Source organism: Argentina anserina, chromosome 6 (assembly GCF_933775445.1).
Source record: "Argentina anserina chromosome 6, drPotAnse1.1, whole genome shotgun sequence".
Lineage (NCBI taxonomy): Eukaryota > Viridiplantae > Streptophyta > Magnoliopsida > Rosales > Rosaceae > Argentina > Argentina anserina.
This window is the reverse complement of record NC_065877.1, coordinates 14,712,347-14,726,340: the sequence shown is the minus strand read 5'-3', so window position 1 is coordinate 14,726,340 and position 13,994 is coordinate 14,712,347. Positions and strand designations below refer to the sequence as shown.

The 13,994-nt window shown below is 44.4% G+C and overlaps 1 protein-coding gene across 1 annotated transcript; it reads left to right on the top strand.

The window, feature by feature from the left end:
* The first annotated feature begins 1,318 nt into the window (after positions 1–1,318).
* Positions 1,319–2,818, top strand: LOC126801279 (ras-related protein RABA4d). The gene is made up of 2 exons (XM_050528786.1): positions 1,319–1,569; positions 2,371–2,818. Exons 1-2 carry the CDS (start codon positions 1,343–1,345, stop codon positions 2,816–2,818), a joined length of 675 nt encoding a protein of 224 aa, XP_050384743.1. The 5' UTR covers positions 1,319–1,342.
* The last annotated feature ends 11,176 nt before the right edge of the window (positions 2,819–13,994 follow it).

Sequence of the window (13,994 nt, the reverse complement as noted above, 5' to 3'; positions counted from 1 at the left end):
CAACATTTGAAAGTTCACCGTGTTTGTCCCATACAATATAAGTACTCATCATACCTCTACAAGACAAGTGTGTGTACAAGAAGTGTTATGTCACCATTTTCTGGTTACAACAATCCACGCATGGGCAACAGTAATAGAAATTCCCATTATTTTTATCATGGGCCCAATTCACAAAGAGATGTATCCCCTCAAGGTATCTGTTATCACTTTTATGGTATTGCATCTAACTCTTGTCTGGAATATCTGTCATAGCTGAAATAGTCAAATTGCATTAAGCTAGCAAACAATACAATGGATGCACATAATATAAACTTCTTCTTATTGTTCTTCTTCACCTTATGCCTCCGGTTAGGGTCATATCCCATTCAGGAGAATACTTCTTTTGTTAAGCATCTTGTCTTCATGGGTTTCGCTATCAGTTTTGGAAACATTTCGGTAGTATCTCCCTACAATTCTCCAAGTGCACAAATATCTAAACCTAGTCTGCACTTGAGGAACAGTATAGGGAGATCCTGATGAAATCACTACCCAAAACCGAAAACAAAACCACATGAGTGCAAGGTCACTCAACAAAATGCCGTACAAGTGATTCTCGAACGGGAATTCTAAGTTAAAAGCAACCGGTGAATTATTGCAAGAGTTCACTCTTACACACATTCAACCGGATAATAAACACATACTTAGTAAATAAATTGAAATAAAAAATCATGAATAAAGCATATATTTGATATTCACATTCAATTCACCAAAACTAAACCAAAATTAAGTTCTACATGAATATTCAATTATGAATAAAGCAATATGATTCCATTGGCCCCGCCTTGGACATATTGATAGTATCACAAAATTCCTAAAAATGAATAAACCAGAATCCTTCATATGAGAGGCACCTCGGTCCTTTCATAGTTTTATACTGAACCCTCTATGTACCACGAAAGTACAGTATACTTGGTATATTATTCTTATTGCGAAATATTTTCTTTGAGAACAGAAAAAATTCTTATAGTGAACTTGGAAAACCGTTATGGCGCGTCCGCACTAGCCGATGGTTTTCATGCCTCTAACACTTCTCTCCCTCTCTTCTCCACAAAATGATAAAACCAACGCTGTCTACCTCCACAAATCTCTCATCCTCCTCTCAAACCCTAATCTCACGACAATTACAATTTTGTCCCTCTGTGTACCACATGCCCCTGCTGCTACCTCCGATCCGACACAATCTTTGATGCTTACATGCATGATTGGTCCGAACAATTTTGATGTTGGTTGCATATGAATTTGGTCTTTCATGTTCCAATTTTGGATGTGAGAAGCAATTGGACGGGATTTGATTGCGGCGAGAATGACAAATCATGGTGGTGATTATAATCAAAAGATTGATTATGTGTTCAAAGTGGTGTTGATCGGGGACTCGGCCGTTGGTAAAACACAACTTCTCGCGCGATTTGCTAGAAATGAGTTTAGTTTAGAATCCAAAGCCACAATTGGAGTTGAATTTCAGACGAAGACGCTTATTCTTGATCAAAAGACTGTTAAGGCGCAGATTTGGGATACTGCTGGCCAAGAAAGGTGCGTCTTTATTTTATGATGATGATCGACCTAATTGTCTAACTTTGATGGATATGTTTGTCTTGCTGCATACATAATGTATGTCCATTAGATGGTGTTTGAATTGGTTGTATATTTGGTGTTTTCAAATAGAACCAGAGTCAGAGAGCAGATACAATTGACCTAATCATCTAATGTGTTTCAACTTGAATTGGTTGAAAGCATACAAGTGATGCTGCAATTTGAGTTTCAAATACAGAATCTTAAGTGTGTATATATGATTGGCCAAATGATCGAGTTAAGATGATTTGTTTCTTAGGAATAATAATGCATAGCTGCAAATTAATTAAATAAGGCTTGAATGTGCTAAACCTACCAAAGTGATCTGAGAACCTCGACTCAATAAAATTCAGAGTGGAAGGATGATACACATTACAGTATATATATTGTTGACGGAATGACGGATATTATCCCGGTTCAGACTTCAGATACATGTATTATGCATATAAAGGTTCCCTCTATATGCATTCCCAACTTCAACCTCTGGTCTTGTTGTTATCTTTGCCAGTCGGCAGTCGCATCATTTTTCATCACATTTCCTTCACCTGATCAATGATCACCCATATTCAAAATTTGCCAGCGAAAATAGATCTTTTAATTAGTTGATTTGAAGGTGATAGAATGCTAGCTAATCAGTGGTTACTTGGAAAATTTCAACTGGAACAAATGGAATGAGGATCCCACTTGATCAAAAACTTGTATATCATTGATTTCTAGGGCCCATTTCTTCGTTTAACATGATGTATTGAACTTATTTTTCAGATACAGAGCAGTCACAAGTGCATACTACCGAGGTGCAGTTGGAGCAATGCTGGTTTATGATATGAGCAAACGTCAATCATTTGATCATATGGCGAGGTGGTTGGAGGAATTAAGGGGGCATGCTGATAAGAACATTGTTATAATGCTCATCGGCAACAAATGTGACTTGGGAAGTCTTCGAGCAGTGCCAACTGAAGATGCTCAGGAGTTTGCTCAAAGAGAGAACCTATTCTTCATGGAGACTTCTGCTCTTGAGTCCACCAACGTCGAAACAGCATTTTTGATGATTTTAATGGATATTTATCGAATAATGAAGAAGAAGAAGACCCTCGTTTCGAATGAGGCAGATGGAGGGGATTCTGCGTTCCTAAAAGGGACTGCAATTATCGTTCCTACTCCAGAACCGCCTGTCGTTCAAAAGGGTGGCTGCTGCTTCTCCTCTTCCTAATTGTATTGAACTCTAACCTTTTGTTTTCATGCATATCTTTGGGGCAACGATTTTGGCTCGGTTGATTTGAAGAATGCACAATTGTCTCGTAGCTAGAGAAAAGATAATGGAAGAAGATGGGAAAATGCATCAATATACAAGCTTGAATATAATGTTATGGAAGAGGTTGATAGTTGCAAATGAAAACATACTATTGACTTAGAAGAGCCTATAATCTGGAAAGCAGCCTTCAATAATGTATGGCATAGGAAGTTGTTCTTTAGCTAGAATATATGTCATTTATTTAGAAAATAGGGTTTCTGTGTACAGAGTTTCTCAGGATTCATATTGGATTTGGTAACTTTAAGCAGAGGATTCAAGTAATCTCGTTTATTCTGATATCATGTTAATTCGTCATCATTACAATCATGTATGCTTAAAGAAACACAGCTCTAAGCTTGACTCCTAAAATGATTGGGTGTTGCTTGAGAGTGAAACTGTCGACGAAGTACGAGATCGACGATGCTTGATTGCATGTTTGTAGGAGCTCATTCTCGATAAAGGGTCTCATTATATCTCAAGAATAAATCATTTATGTCTGCTCGAGTTAAATTAAGGAAAAAAAAGTGCACTTCAAATTGTTGAGTGTCTGCATGTTTTTTTTTATATATTTATTTTATTTTTTATTTATTTAAAATCTCCAACGAGAAAGTTGAAGCTGGTATGTATATCCCTTATTCTGAATGAATGAATGGCTTGTAATGTTTGTATGACCAAGCAATCATCTTCCTCTGTTTGAGGAAAATTCTTGGGTGCAATTAAACAAACAGGGATCGAACAACTAGGGAGGAGCGAGAAATGAAGCAGAGGTGCGCTCTAGCTGCTGCGTCGTATAAAGAGTGTATCGGTAAAAGCCAGCAAACAAAACTGGGATCATTTTTTGCTCAAAATCTCGATGGGGATGAACAAGGGAGTTTGGACACCATTTGTTCGTGTGATGCAAAAAAAAAAGTTTGGACACTATCCGTTCGTTTATTCTCATTCCATATATGCACACCTACATACCATCAATGAATTGATATGTAATAGAGAAACCGTAAGCACAAGTTTCTTGTACGTATTTTTTTGTCATTCATATACAATGGTAGTTGTTTGTTGGCATAGGCTTATGCCCGCTATAAACACCACAACTATCAGCGCACTAAGGCTAATTAATAGCCCAGCCTCGCAAAACTAGCAGTGAGACAACCGCAACAGCTGTGCGATGGGCCGCCCCGCGCCCCAAACCAACTACTCACGTGCCCTCACGCGCATCCCAAAGAAGACTACAGAGAACACCTTAATCGGACATTGTCCCATACCGGAAGATGAGTAAATGATCTACCTCAACGTAACAATAAAAGGTCAAACCCTTGACCTCATAAGGTAAGTACACTAAATCATCAACTGTTACTCTGCATAAATTACCATCAACCTAACTTGAGCATCGAAGAGTTGAAGACAACGCCACCGTGGTCTCCACTTTGACGACTCGTGCTACTTGCGACAGGAAAGGGACAAGAAGCACGATGTACTGCATTGGCAAAGGGTGTAGCGTATTACATCAGTATAATTCACCACGTTAACATTGGCGCTGTCTGTGGGAAACGCGACGAAAAGTTCCCGTCAAATACATGTAGCATTTAGCGAAGCAACTGCACTTCAACATGAGCACTCTCGATCCTACCCCCATTCCGGCAGACGGTCATGTAGAAGACGTAACAGACCCCCGCCTCAACAACCCCCTACCCTCCGCCAATGACCCTATCATCCTCACCCCTACACCCGGAACGGTCGCCAACACTAGCACGACTCCTGATCTGGCGATCGCCGCAAGAATGACAAACATGACCAAAGACCTAGCCGAGTGCCAGTAGCGCGAAGCCCTTGAACATGAGAAGCCTGCGGCTTTGCAAGCCGAGCTCGAAAGGATGCGAGCGCAGCTTGAGCGGACCGAACGTTGTCATTAACACGGTGAATCGCAACGCGAAGGTAGCGTACAAACGAAAGGACGGGAACAAGTTAACCTGAGCATCAGCTTGACTCTTTCCGTACTCGCCAGGAAGAGGCCACCATCACCATGGCGTATTCGCAACCGTGAAGAAGGAAGCACGAGCGTAACCTCCCGCTCAAGAGCAGTGGGACGCCAATCCGCAGTGCCACCTAGTGTTCGCGGCCATGGATTCTTTCGCACAGTTGACAACGACGTTTCTCAATCGGTTCATCCTTATGGCCGGAGCCGCACACACAACTGATGGTCTATTTCAAGTAAAGCAAGAAAGTAGGGAAATGTTAGGCGCCTTTGTCATGCGATGGCAGACAGCTGCATCCAAATGTCGGAACCTGAACAAAACACTCGCCTTGACCGCATTCAAGAAAGGACTGCGGTCGGAAAACTTCCTCTGCCATAGTAATGTGGACCCTGGAATGCGCGACGCCACCTACGATAACATCATGACTGAGGCAGTGTGGTACGCTCAAGCAGAATATGTCACATACGGGGAAAAGCGAACTCTGGTACCATCAAACAAAAGTACTGCACCGCAGTCATCCGTACACACAAACACAATCCCCTTACAACGCGAGCTCTTCCTTGACACAGAAGACCGCAACAAAGGAAGGAAAAGAGAGTGGCATCAGTCAAACCACCATGACGAGCGCAACCACGATCGACACAGAGGCCGAGATAAGAACAGGAGACTCGGCGGCGAGTGTCGCGACAACAGAGATCCTCGAGAAGTTAACGCGATGGGTCGCCGCAGTGACCAGACACCACCAAGGGAAGAAACCCTAGAAGAATTCTTTCACAAACATCAGGGGACGTTGTAGAATCCTGCAAGGCCACTACGCCCTCAAACCGAAGAGGAAACTGGTAATGTAATGACCCAATTTTTCGGAATCAATTGTTTGAATTCTTATACTTTAATAAGTGTGTAATTTTATTAAATCGCTGTTGTTTCACTTCGCTACGTCGTCAAAATCGAAAACGAAACTGTCTTCAGAAATCTAATCGGAAAAACGTTACATTTCCGTGACGTGGGAGTCAACTTTTACTCCATCGCTCGTTTTGAAAAACTTCATTCACGGAAGTTGTAGAGCTCGTCGATATGAGTTTGTGGACATGTGACACGTTTTGATCGGACTTCGTACATGAATGTTATTAACGACGAAAGTTAGCTTCCGATTTTGGAAAAGGGTGAAAACATGAAAAATTTGGCATTAGGGTTTCCAATTTCAGAAACCCTCATTTCTCTATCTCTCTCTCCTCTCCCCGCAGCCCTCCCCGACCCTCTATCTCTCTCTCAACATCGCCTTCGGCGATCTACCGATCCAAGCCACCGTCGCTCTCACCGCCGGCCTCTAGAGCATCGCACGACCCTCCGCATCAAACCCCGAAGTCGACATGCCTCCCCTCGCCACCGTGAGCTCTCGCACGACAACCCGAGGCCTGCGATTGCTTCGCCGTCCGAGCTGCTCCTCCGGCGACGCAAGCACCTGGCGATCGCTCCACTCCACTGCACCTCATCCTCCGGCGCCTTCTACAATAGAATTGGAACCTAATCCGAGCTGTAGCAAATTCCCTCTGAAAAGTCAACACGGCCGGGATCTTGAGATTCTCCGACGATAATCCGACCGTTTCAAGGTTCAATCGAGGTGAGATTAGTTTAATGTGATTATTGTGGTTGTTTGTGAATGTTTTGGATCGATTTAGGGGACAATCGGAGGAGGAGGAGGTTTAAGGAGAACCGCCGCCTTAGGCGGCGCATGAGAGAGCGTGAAGGAGGCAGGAGGTGGCCTTGGGCCGTGGAGGGGAAGAAAATGGAGGAGTTTTGGGCGGCGGTGGTGAACTACGCGCCGGTTTTAGAAGTGGCGTGTGTACCCCACGCACCGCCACGTGCGGCGGCGCGTGAACAGTGATTTTAAAACAGTAAATTTTGTAAAATTATTTTACGTACGGTAAATGTAAAATTATTTTACATACAGTAAATGTAAAAAACTAAATTACGTACAGTAAATGTAAATGTAATTTACGTACAGTAATTGTAAAAGTAATTTCGGAAGGGTAAATCGATAATTATTATTTACTGAGACAGTATTTACGATTGAATAGTACATGGATGTATAGGAATACGTAAATAGTATGTACACATACATAAATTACGCTCAGGAATATAAGGTGAGTAAAGTCTCACAGTGACGAATCTACCCTTGCGGAGATTCATGATTACACTAAATTTAAAAGAATGAACTATGATATGTATATGATATAGTGGATTGTGTATGTGTATAATTGGTAAAAGTAAAATATGTACATATATATGGTTTGCTATATTATATACTGTCGTAATTTCCGTTTGCGGATAAGTTCATTATAGTGTTGATATCTATTTATTTGAGCATGTCGATTGATTTGTACAATATCATGCGATGATTGTTTGCATGTGGTTTTAACTTGAGTTATGTTAAAACGTTTTTGTGGTCTTTGGACCTGTCTTCGGACGTGTTGGCATGTCGGAACCTACCTTTAGCCGGGCGACAGTTACGATACAGTTAGAGCTCTAGTCTGTCTGTCGGGTACTAACATGAGGGGTAACAGAGGTGTACCAGCGCTTATGAGTACCCATATTTTGGATATTGGGTAGCAAGTGGTTTCCCAGTGTCGAGCGGTGTACTAACATGGGGGTTAACGGAGGTGTACCAGCGCTCATGAGTACCCGTATTATAAATGTATTTGGGTAAATAGAGGGGTTGCCCGATTTCTCATGAGCACATATATTTTCATATATTATTGGACAACCAGATGGGTCGTCCAATGACTCATGAGTGTATTTATGATTGATGCTTTACGTATTTTCTTATGCATTTATATGCAAGTTATATTGTTGTTTTACTCATACGAGCTGCAAAGCTTACCGTGTTTGTGTTTGCAATCCCAGTGCACCTATTCGATGGTGTATGGGATAGTTCCGCAGGTGTGGATTAGCGGAGTCGACGGACAACTTTGAAGACTTGAAGTTCTTTATTTCTATCTTGTGGTGAGGATTTGAGAGGATTTTTACATTTCCATTTGATATAATGTTTGAATTATAAATTTGGTTTGTAATAATCAATTTGACTGAGTGTACCATGAACTCAGTAATGATCCACTGTGACGTTTAAATGATTTCGATTTATTGAGATTGTTTTAGAGTTTTCATGGCTTCGAATTCGAGTTTCATACTCGAAATTTCAGGGTCGTGACAGGTAAGTGGTGCAGGTTTCATGAAAATGGAAGCCACAACACTAATGATTACAGAAATCTCCGCACACTAAGAGCTAACGACGACACAGGAGTCCGAGTAGTGCAGCTAAGGGCGCATCAGAATGTGATTGCCGTAGTAGAAAACCTACGCTGCATCAACGTAATTGAGGGCGGAGCCGCAATGACAAACATGTCTAACCGTGAAAAAAAGCGCTTCAGTCGCATGAACCACGCAAGGCAAGTGTACGCTATCACATGGGGAAAAGCCAAAAGACAGAAGGAAGGATGGAAGCAGATCACCTTCACTAAAGAGGAGGAAATCAGCATTTCCTTACCCAATGACGACGCCTTCCTCATCGACGCGGTCTTGGGTGGACAGTGGGACGTAGAGAAGATGATGATCGATACAAGATCCGCATTTAACGTCCTATTCAAGGGATGCTATGAGAAGATGGAGCGTAGTAGCAAGAAGTTCGTGTAGGACCACGAACCGTTGATCAGCTTCTCTTGGGACGTAACCCAAACCTCTAGGCTCAGACTACATGACGGTATGCATTGGGACTGCACCATGCACAGTTTGCATCGAAGCTGAGTTCATCGTAGTTAACGCCTACAGTTCTTACAACGGGATCATCGGTCGGCTTACTCTCAACCGAATGCGAACCTTCATTGCTGGGTACATGATGCTCATCAAATTCCCAACTACAAATGGAACAGGACAGGTCCGGGGATCATAGTCTGTTGCGAAAAGTTTGCCAAACACGCGTAATTAGGTGCACACTCAACCGACATTAAATCTTGGCGGTACATGCTACAACAAACTTGACCGACAAGGTCGTCGACGCGCGTGACGACGAAGTACTAAAATGTAAGAACAAACAAAAGGCTACGCCTTACAAAGCCAAAACTCCGGCAAATCCCGAATCTTCCTTGAAAAGCATCACACCGTTCCCGCACCACCCGAAGCGAAAGATCAAGGTCGGCACAACTCTTAGTTCCACAGTTGAGAGGGACTTAACAAGCTTCTTAGGAGACAACATGGAAGTCTTTGCATGGTCATACGAGGATATGCCCGACATTTCGCCTGACATCGTCATGCACGAGCTGCACATCAAACCTTCCACATACCCAGTTAAACAAAAGCGCCGTAGCTTCGACGACAAAAAAGCATGTCAATACGTCAGAAAGTCGACAAATTTAAAGGCATGAAGTTCATTAGGGAAGTCCAGTACCCTGAGTGGATTTCAAACTGCGTCATGGTCCGTAAAGCCAATGGCAAATGGCAGATGTGTGTGGACTACAAGAACGTAAAGAAGGCATGCCCTAAAGATAGTTTCCCTCGACCCAGAATCGACCAATTAATCGACGCAACAGCAGGCCATGAGTTACTAAGCATGATGGATGCCTACTCTGGGTACAATCAGATACGCATGAACCCCGCGGATCAAGAAGCTACAACCTTCGTTACTGACAAAGGCCTTTACTGTTATAATGTCATGCCCTTCGGGTTAAAGAACGCAGGGGCTACGTATGTGCGTTGTGTCACACAAATGTTTGATAAACACATCGGTTGGGAGATTGAAGTATATGTGGATGACATGTTGGGCAAGAGTGTCAAGGCCGAAGACCACGTAGCCAACCTCCGAACCATCTTCAACGTGGTTAAAAAATACAAGATGTGATTGAACCCGGAAAAATGTTTTTTCGGCGTGACAACAAGTAAGTTCTTGGGCTACATCGTCAGTCAACGTGGCATAGAGGCAAACTCGGAAAAGGTACAAGTCATTCTGGACATGGCACAGCCGGTACTTAAGAAGGATGTGGAAGCCCTTCAAGGCAGACTCGTGGCGCTATCCTGATTCATCTCGAGGCTGACCAACAAATGTGAACCATTCTTCAAACCGTTAAGACGCTCCAAGAGCAATCTCATCGAATGGACACCCGACTGCCAAGAATCCTTTCAGGGGTTAAAAGACTACCTAGCCGCGGTGTCATTATTGTCAACCCCGCAGCTAGGAGAACCCATGTCCATTACCTCGCATTATCTACAACTGCGGTTAGCAGTGCCTTAGTTCGCCGAGATGGAACTAAGGAATTGCCAGTCTTCTACGCGGGCAGAGCCATGAACGGTCCGGAGATAAGATACCCAACATTGGAACAGTTAGCCCTTGCGCTTATCGTGGCATCTGGACGTGATGGGCCCCTTCTGTGTAGACTTCTGCCTTTTAGGCGGCGGTTCTTTGACCGTCATGTCTTCCCCGTGCTCAGGCACGGTTGAGGATTTCGATTTTCGCTGCGAGGCGCCCGTTTTCTGCACCTTCTTTCGCTTCCTGGCCTCTAGGGACTCCGCCGGAGTAGCCAACCGCGGATCGGCGTCGATGCGACCTACACCTTCTGTATCACTCCGACGAGGAAAACCCTGCTCATTTGGCAAGCTTGTGCGAGATGATACGGGCAGATCCACGACCTACGCCGAATCCTCAACCCGCCTCTCGGTCGCATTCACCGTCTTAGTGGACGCCGCCACCTTCTTTTCCATCACACGCTACAGCATGGTTACAGCTAGACCTTCGGTGTCCAGAGTTACGTTGGGGTCTTCTTGCGGCAAAAACCTCGCATAGTAGACACGCTCCAATTTCTCAAAGTTTATGTTCACCGAGAGTGTCGTAGCTGCATATGCAATAACAGATCAGTACGCTATAAAAGAGAATAAATAGACGGAAAATGAGAGCGTAGCGTTGTCACTCACGATGACTGCGGAGTAGTCCTTGCTCGAATAGCAGATACGGGTTTGTCAACACCTTCAAATCGTGGACCAAATCTTCACCTTGACACCTCTAAAGGTACGTCACACGATTGACGCGATCAACTTCCCGCTCCAACAACACCAACCTCCTTCCCGCTGCGCAACGAAAGAACAGCGAAGTCAGCAAACATTTATTCCTCAGCAAATATTTGGTAAGAAATTAACACCTATAGTTAATGGCTTGAAACCGCGAGGGGATACGCTTCTGTGGGAGATACTCTTCCCCGCTAATACGCCCATATTCCCACCCGCTCTCTACAGTGAAGCTATTTTTCCACCAGTTAGCTTCCGAGGAGGGCCAATTCTCTAAGACTTAGAACTCACTGCGTTCGTCCCACCTTACGAACCGCACAGTCCCTCCGTTGACATTGCATTGGTTATAGTCTATCTTGAAGAAATGGAGTACCTTAGTCGCAGTGGGTAACCAACATCCCAACAGGTGGAAGAGCGAGCAGAGGCCGAGAATAACTCGCCACATGTTGTAGCTGACTTAACCAAAGGCCAAGCCGAACTCCGCCACCAAGCACTGCAGAAGCGGATTCAATGGCAATTCCACCCCAAGCCGTAATATAGAGGGACTGACCAATGCATATCCCTCGGGTAATATTGAACCGTACTCATCCAGCTCAATGGCCCGGGCCACGATCGTAGCGGGCAGCTTGAACTCCTCCACGTAACCAAGCACTGCGGCGGCGTCCGCTCCCTGCGGTTCCTCCACCTCCGACCTTTGTACTCCGCCATCTAACCAGCGCCTCACATGCGCTGGACTCAGTGTCGGGTTCGAGGTGCTAGTTCCCGAAGTGCTCGCAATATGCTGGCGCACACCTTGGTCTTGGCTCGGAGCATGACCCATCTCACTTTCTCCAACCTCCTCGTGTCTTGACTCCATGGTGCTTGACGATTCGCTACTCTCCCAATTCGCTAGCACTCTCGCAAAGACAGAGACGTGATTTTCACAACGCCAGTCATTACCACTGCTTTGCCCCACCAAGTTCAAGTAGTTGGCCTCCAATTCACTCGTCCATGACTCAGAGGATGATGACACAAATCAACTTCCCTCTGCAGGCGCAGAATCGCTGTCAGTTAGTATATTTATCCTAGGCATTACGCCGCAGCAAGCAACACCGCAGTCAAAGACGAACAACCTAAACCTATAAGTTAGAGAGTTAATTAGATATAGCCTAAGAACCTCACAAGAAAGACCATGAAGAACATGAAGAACACGAAGAACACCAACCCCAGTTACCGGTCAAACTCATCAACAACCGCCCGCACAAACACCCCACCTAGCCGGAAAACACTTATCTAAAGATCAAACAGACCCAAAACCTACCAACTTAGACGGAAAAACCCAAACCCAAAACCATTGCCTTACCCTATAACCACAAAATCACCAACAAACAACCAAAAATACAAAACGCATATAGGAGATTCCGATCAAAACATACCTTAAAGACTGATTTGCACAAATAATCCCGGTAAGCTTTCGTCCAAGCTTGAAGAATAGGGTAGAGAGCAAAGGAGGGATCGATAGAGCTTTCGAAATTCAAAAAGCTTGGAACAGTCGATAATGACAGTTCCTCTCTCCTTTCACCCTCTTGTATTAACCCCACACTTCACCGCACCCGTTGATCTATCAAAGACACCTCCCATCCGTCGATACAGAAATAAGTTAGTTGCATCTCAACCGTTGACCCAAAAGGCGTCATCCCAGATCTCACCATGTGGCATGAGTTACCGAGATGACGCTTCGGTAATGTACGCAATAACTGCTTCAGTCACTAACGTCACCATCTCTCGAAATTGAACCGTCCATAACAGGTTCACCCAATGCATGCACGACACGTGTTGCCCACAGTGCGAATAACGCTTCTCTCGGCCCACATCACAACGCTCAAAGATAGTGCTCAAAGAAGTCATACGCGTAAAGATTTACTACGCCATGACGGACGCACTACGCTGAACGATAGCATTCAAAGACATCCTATGTGTAAAGATTTACTACGCCATGACAGACGCACTACGCTTAAAGATAGTGCTCAAAGAGTCCTACGCGTAAAGATTTACTACGCCATGACGGATGCACTACTCTCAAAGATAGCGCTCAAAGACGTCCTACTCGTAAAGATTTACTACGCCATGACGGACGCACTACGCTCAAAGATAACGCTCAAAAACGTCCTACACGTAAAGATTTACTACGCCATGACAGACGCACTACGCTCAAAGATAGCGCTCAAAGACGTCCTACGCGTAAAGATTTACTACGCCATGACGGACGCACAACGCTCCAAGATAGCGCTCAAAGACGTCCTACGCGTAAAGATTTACTACGCTATGACAGACGCACTACTCTCAAAGATATCGCTCAAAGACGTCCTACGCGTAAAGATTTACTACGCCATGACGGACGTACTACGCTCAAAGATATCGCTCAAAGACGTCCTACGCGTAAAGATTTCCTACGCCATGACGGACGCACTACGCTCAAATATAGCGTTCAAAGACCTCCTACGCGCAAAGATTTACTATGCCACGATGGACATTGAGACCAACCAACACCCAAAGAGACTCAACACAGTTCATTACACTATCAGCAACTCGGCATTCCTTAACCAGGGAGTGGGGGTCCTTAACCACGCGTAAAGATTTACTATGCCATGACGGACGCACTCCAAGGGGGTCCGTGGGACCCACCATTGATTATGGCGAAATGCTTAATTATTAACTCCCCAGTCAAGAAATTGCCTCCCTAGACTGGGAACTTGGGGGGACTTGTTGGCATAGGTTGATGCCCGCCATAATCAGCACAACTATCAGCACACTAAGACTAATAAATAGCCCAGCCTCACAAAACCAGCAGTGAGACAACCGCACCAGTTATGCGATGGGCCACCCCGCGGCCCAAACCAACTACGGACGCGCCCTCACGAGCATCCTAAAGAAGACTCCAGAGAACACCTTAATCGGACCTTATCCCACACCGGAAGATGAGTAAATGATCTACCTCAACGCAACAATAAAAAGTCAAACCCTTGACCTCATAAGGTAAGTACACTAAACCATCCACTGTTACTCTGCATAAATTACCATCAACCTAACTTCAGCAT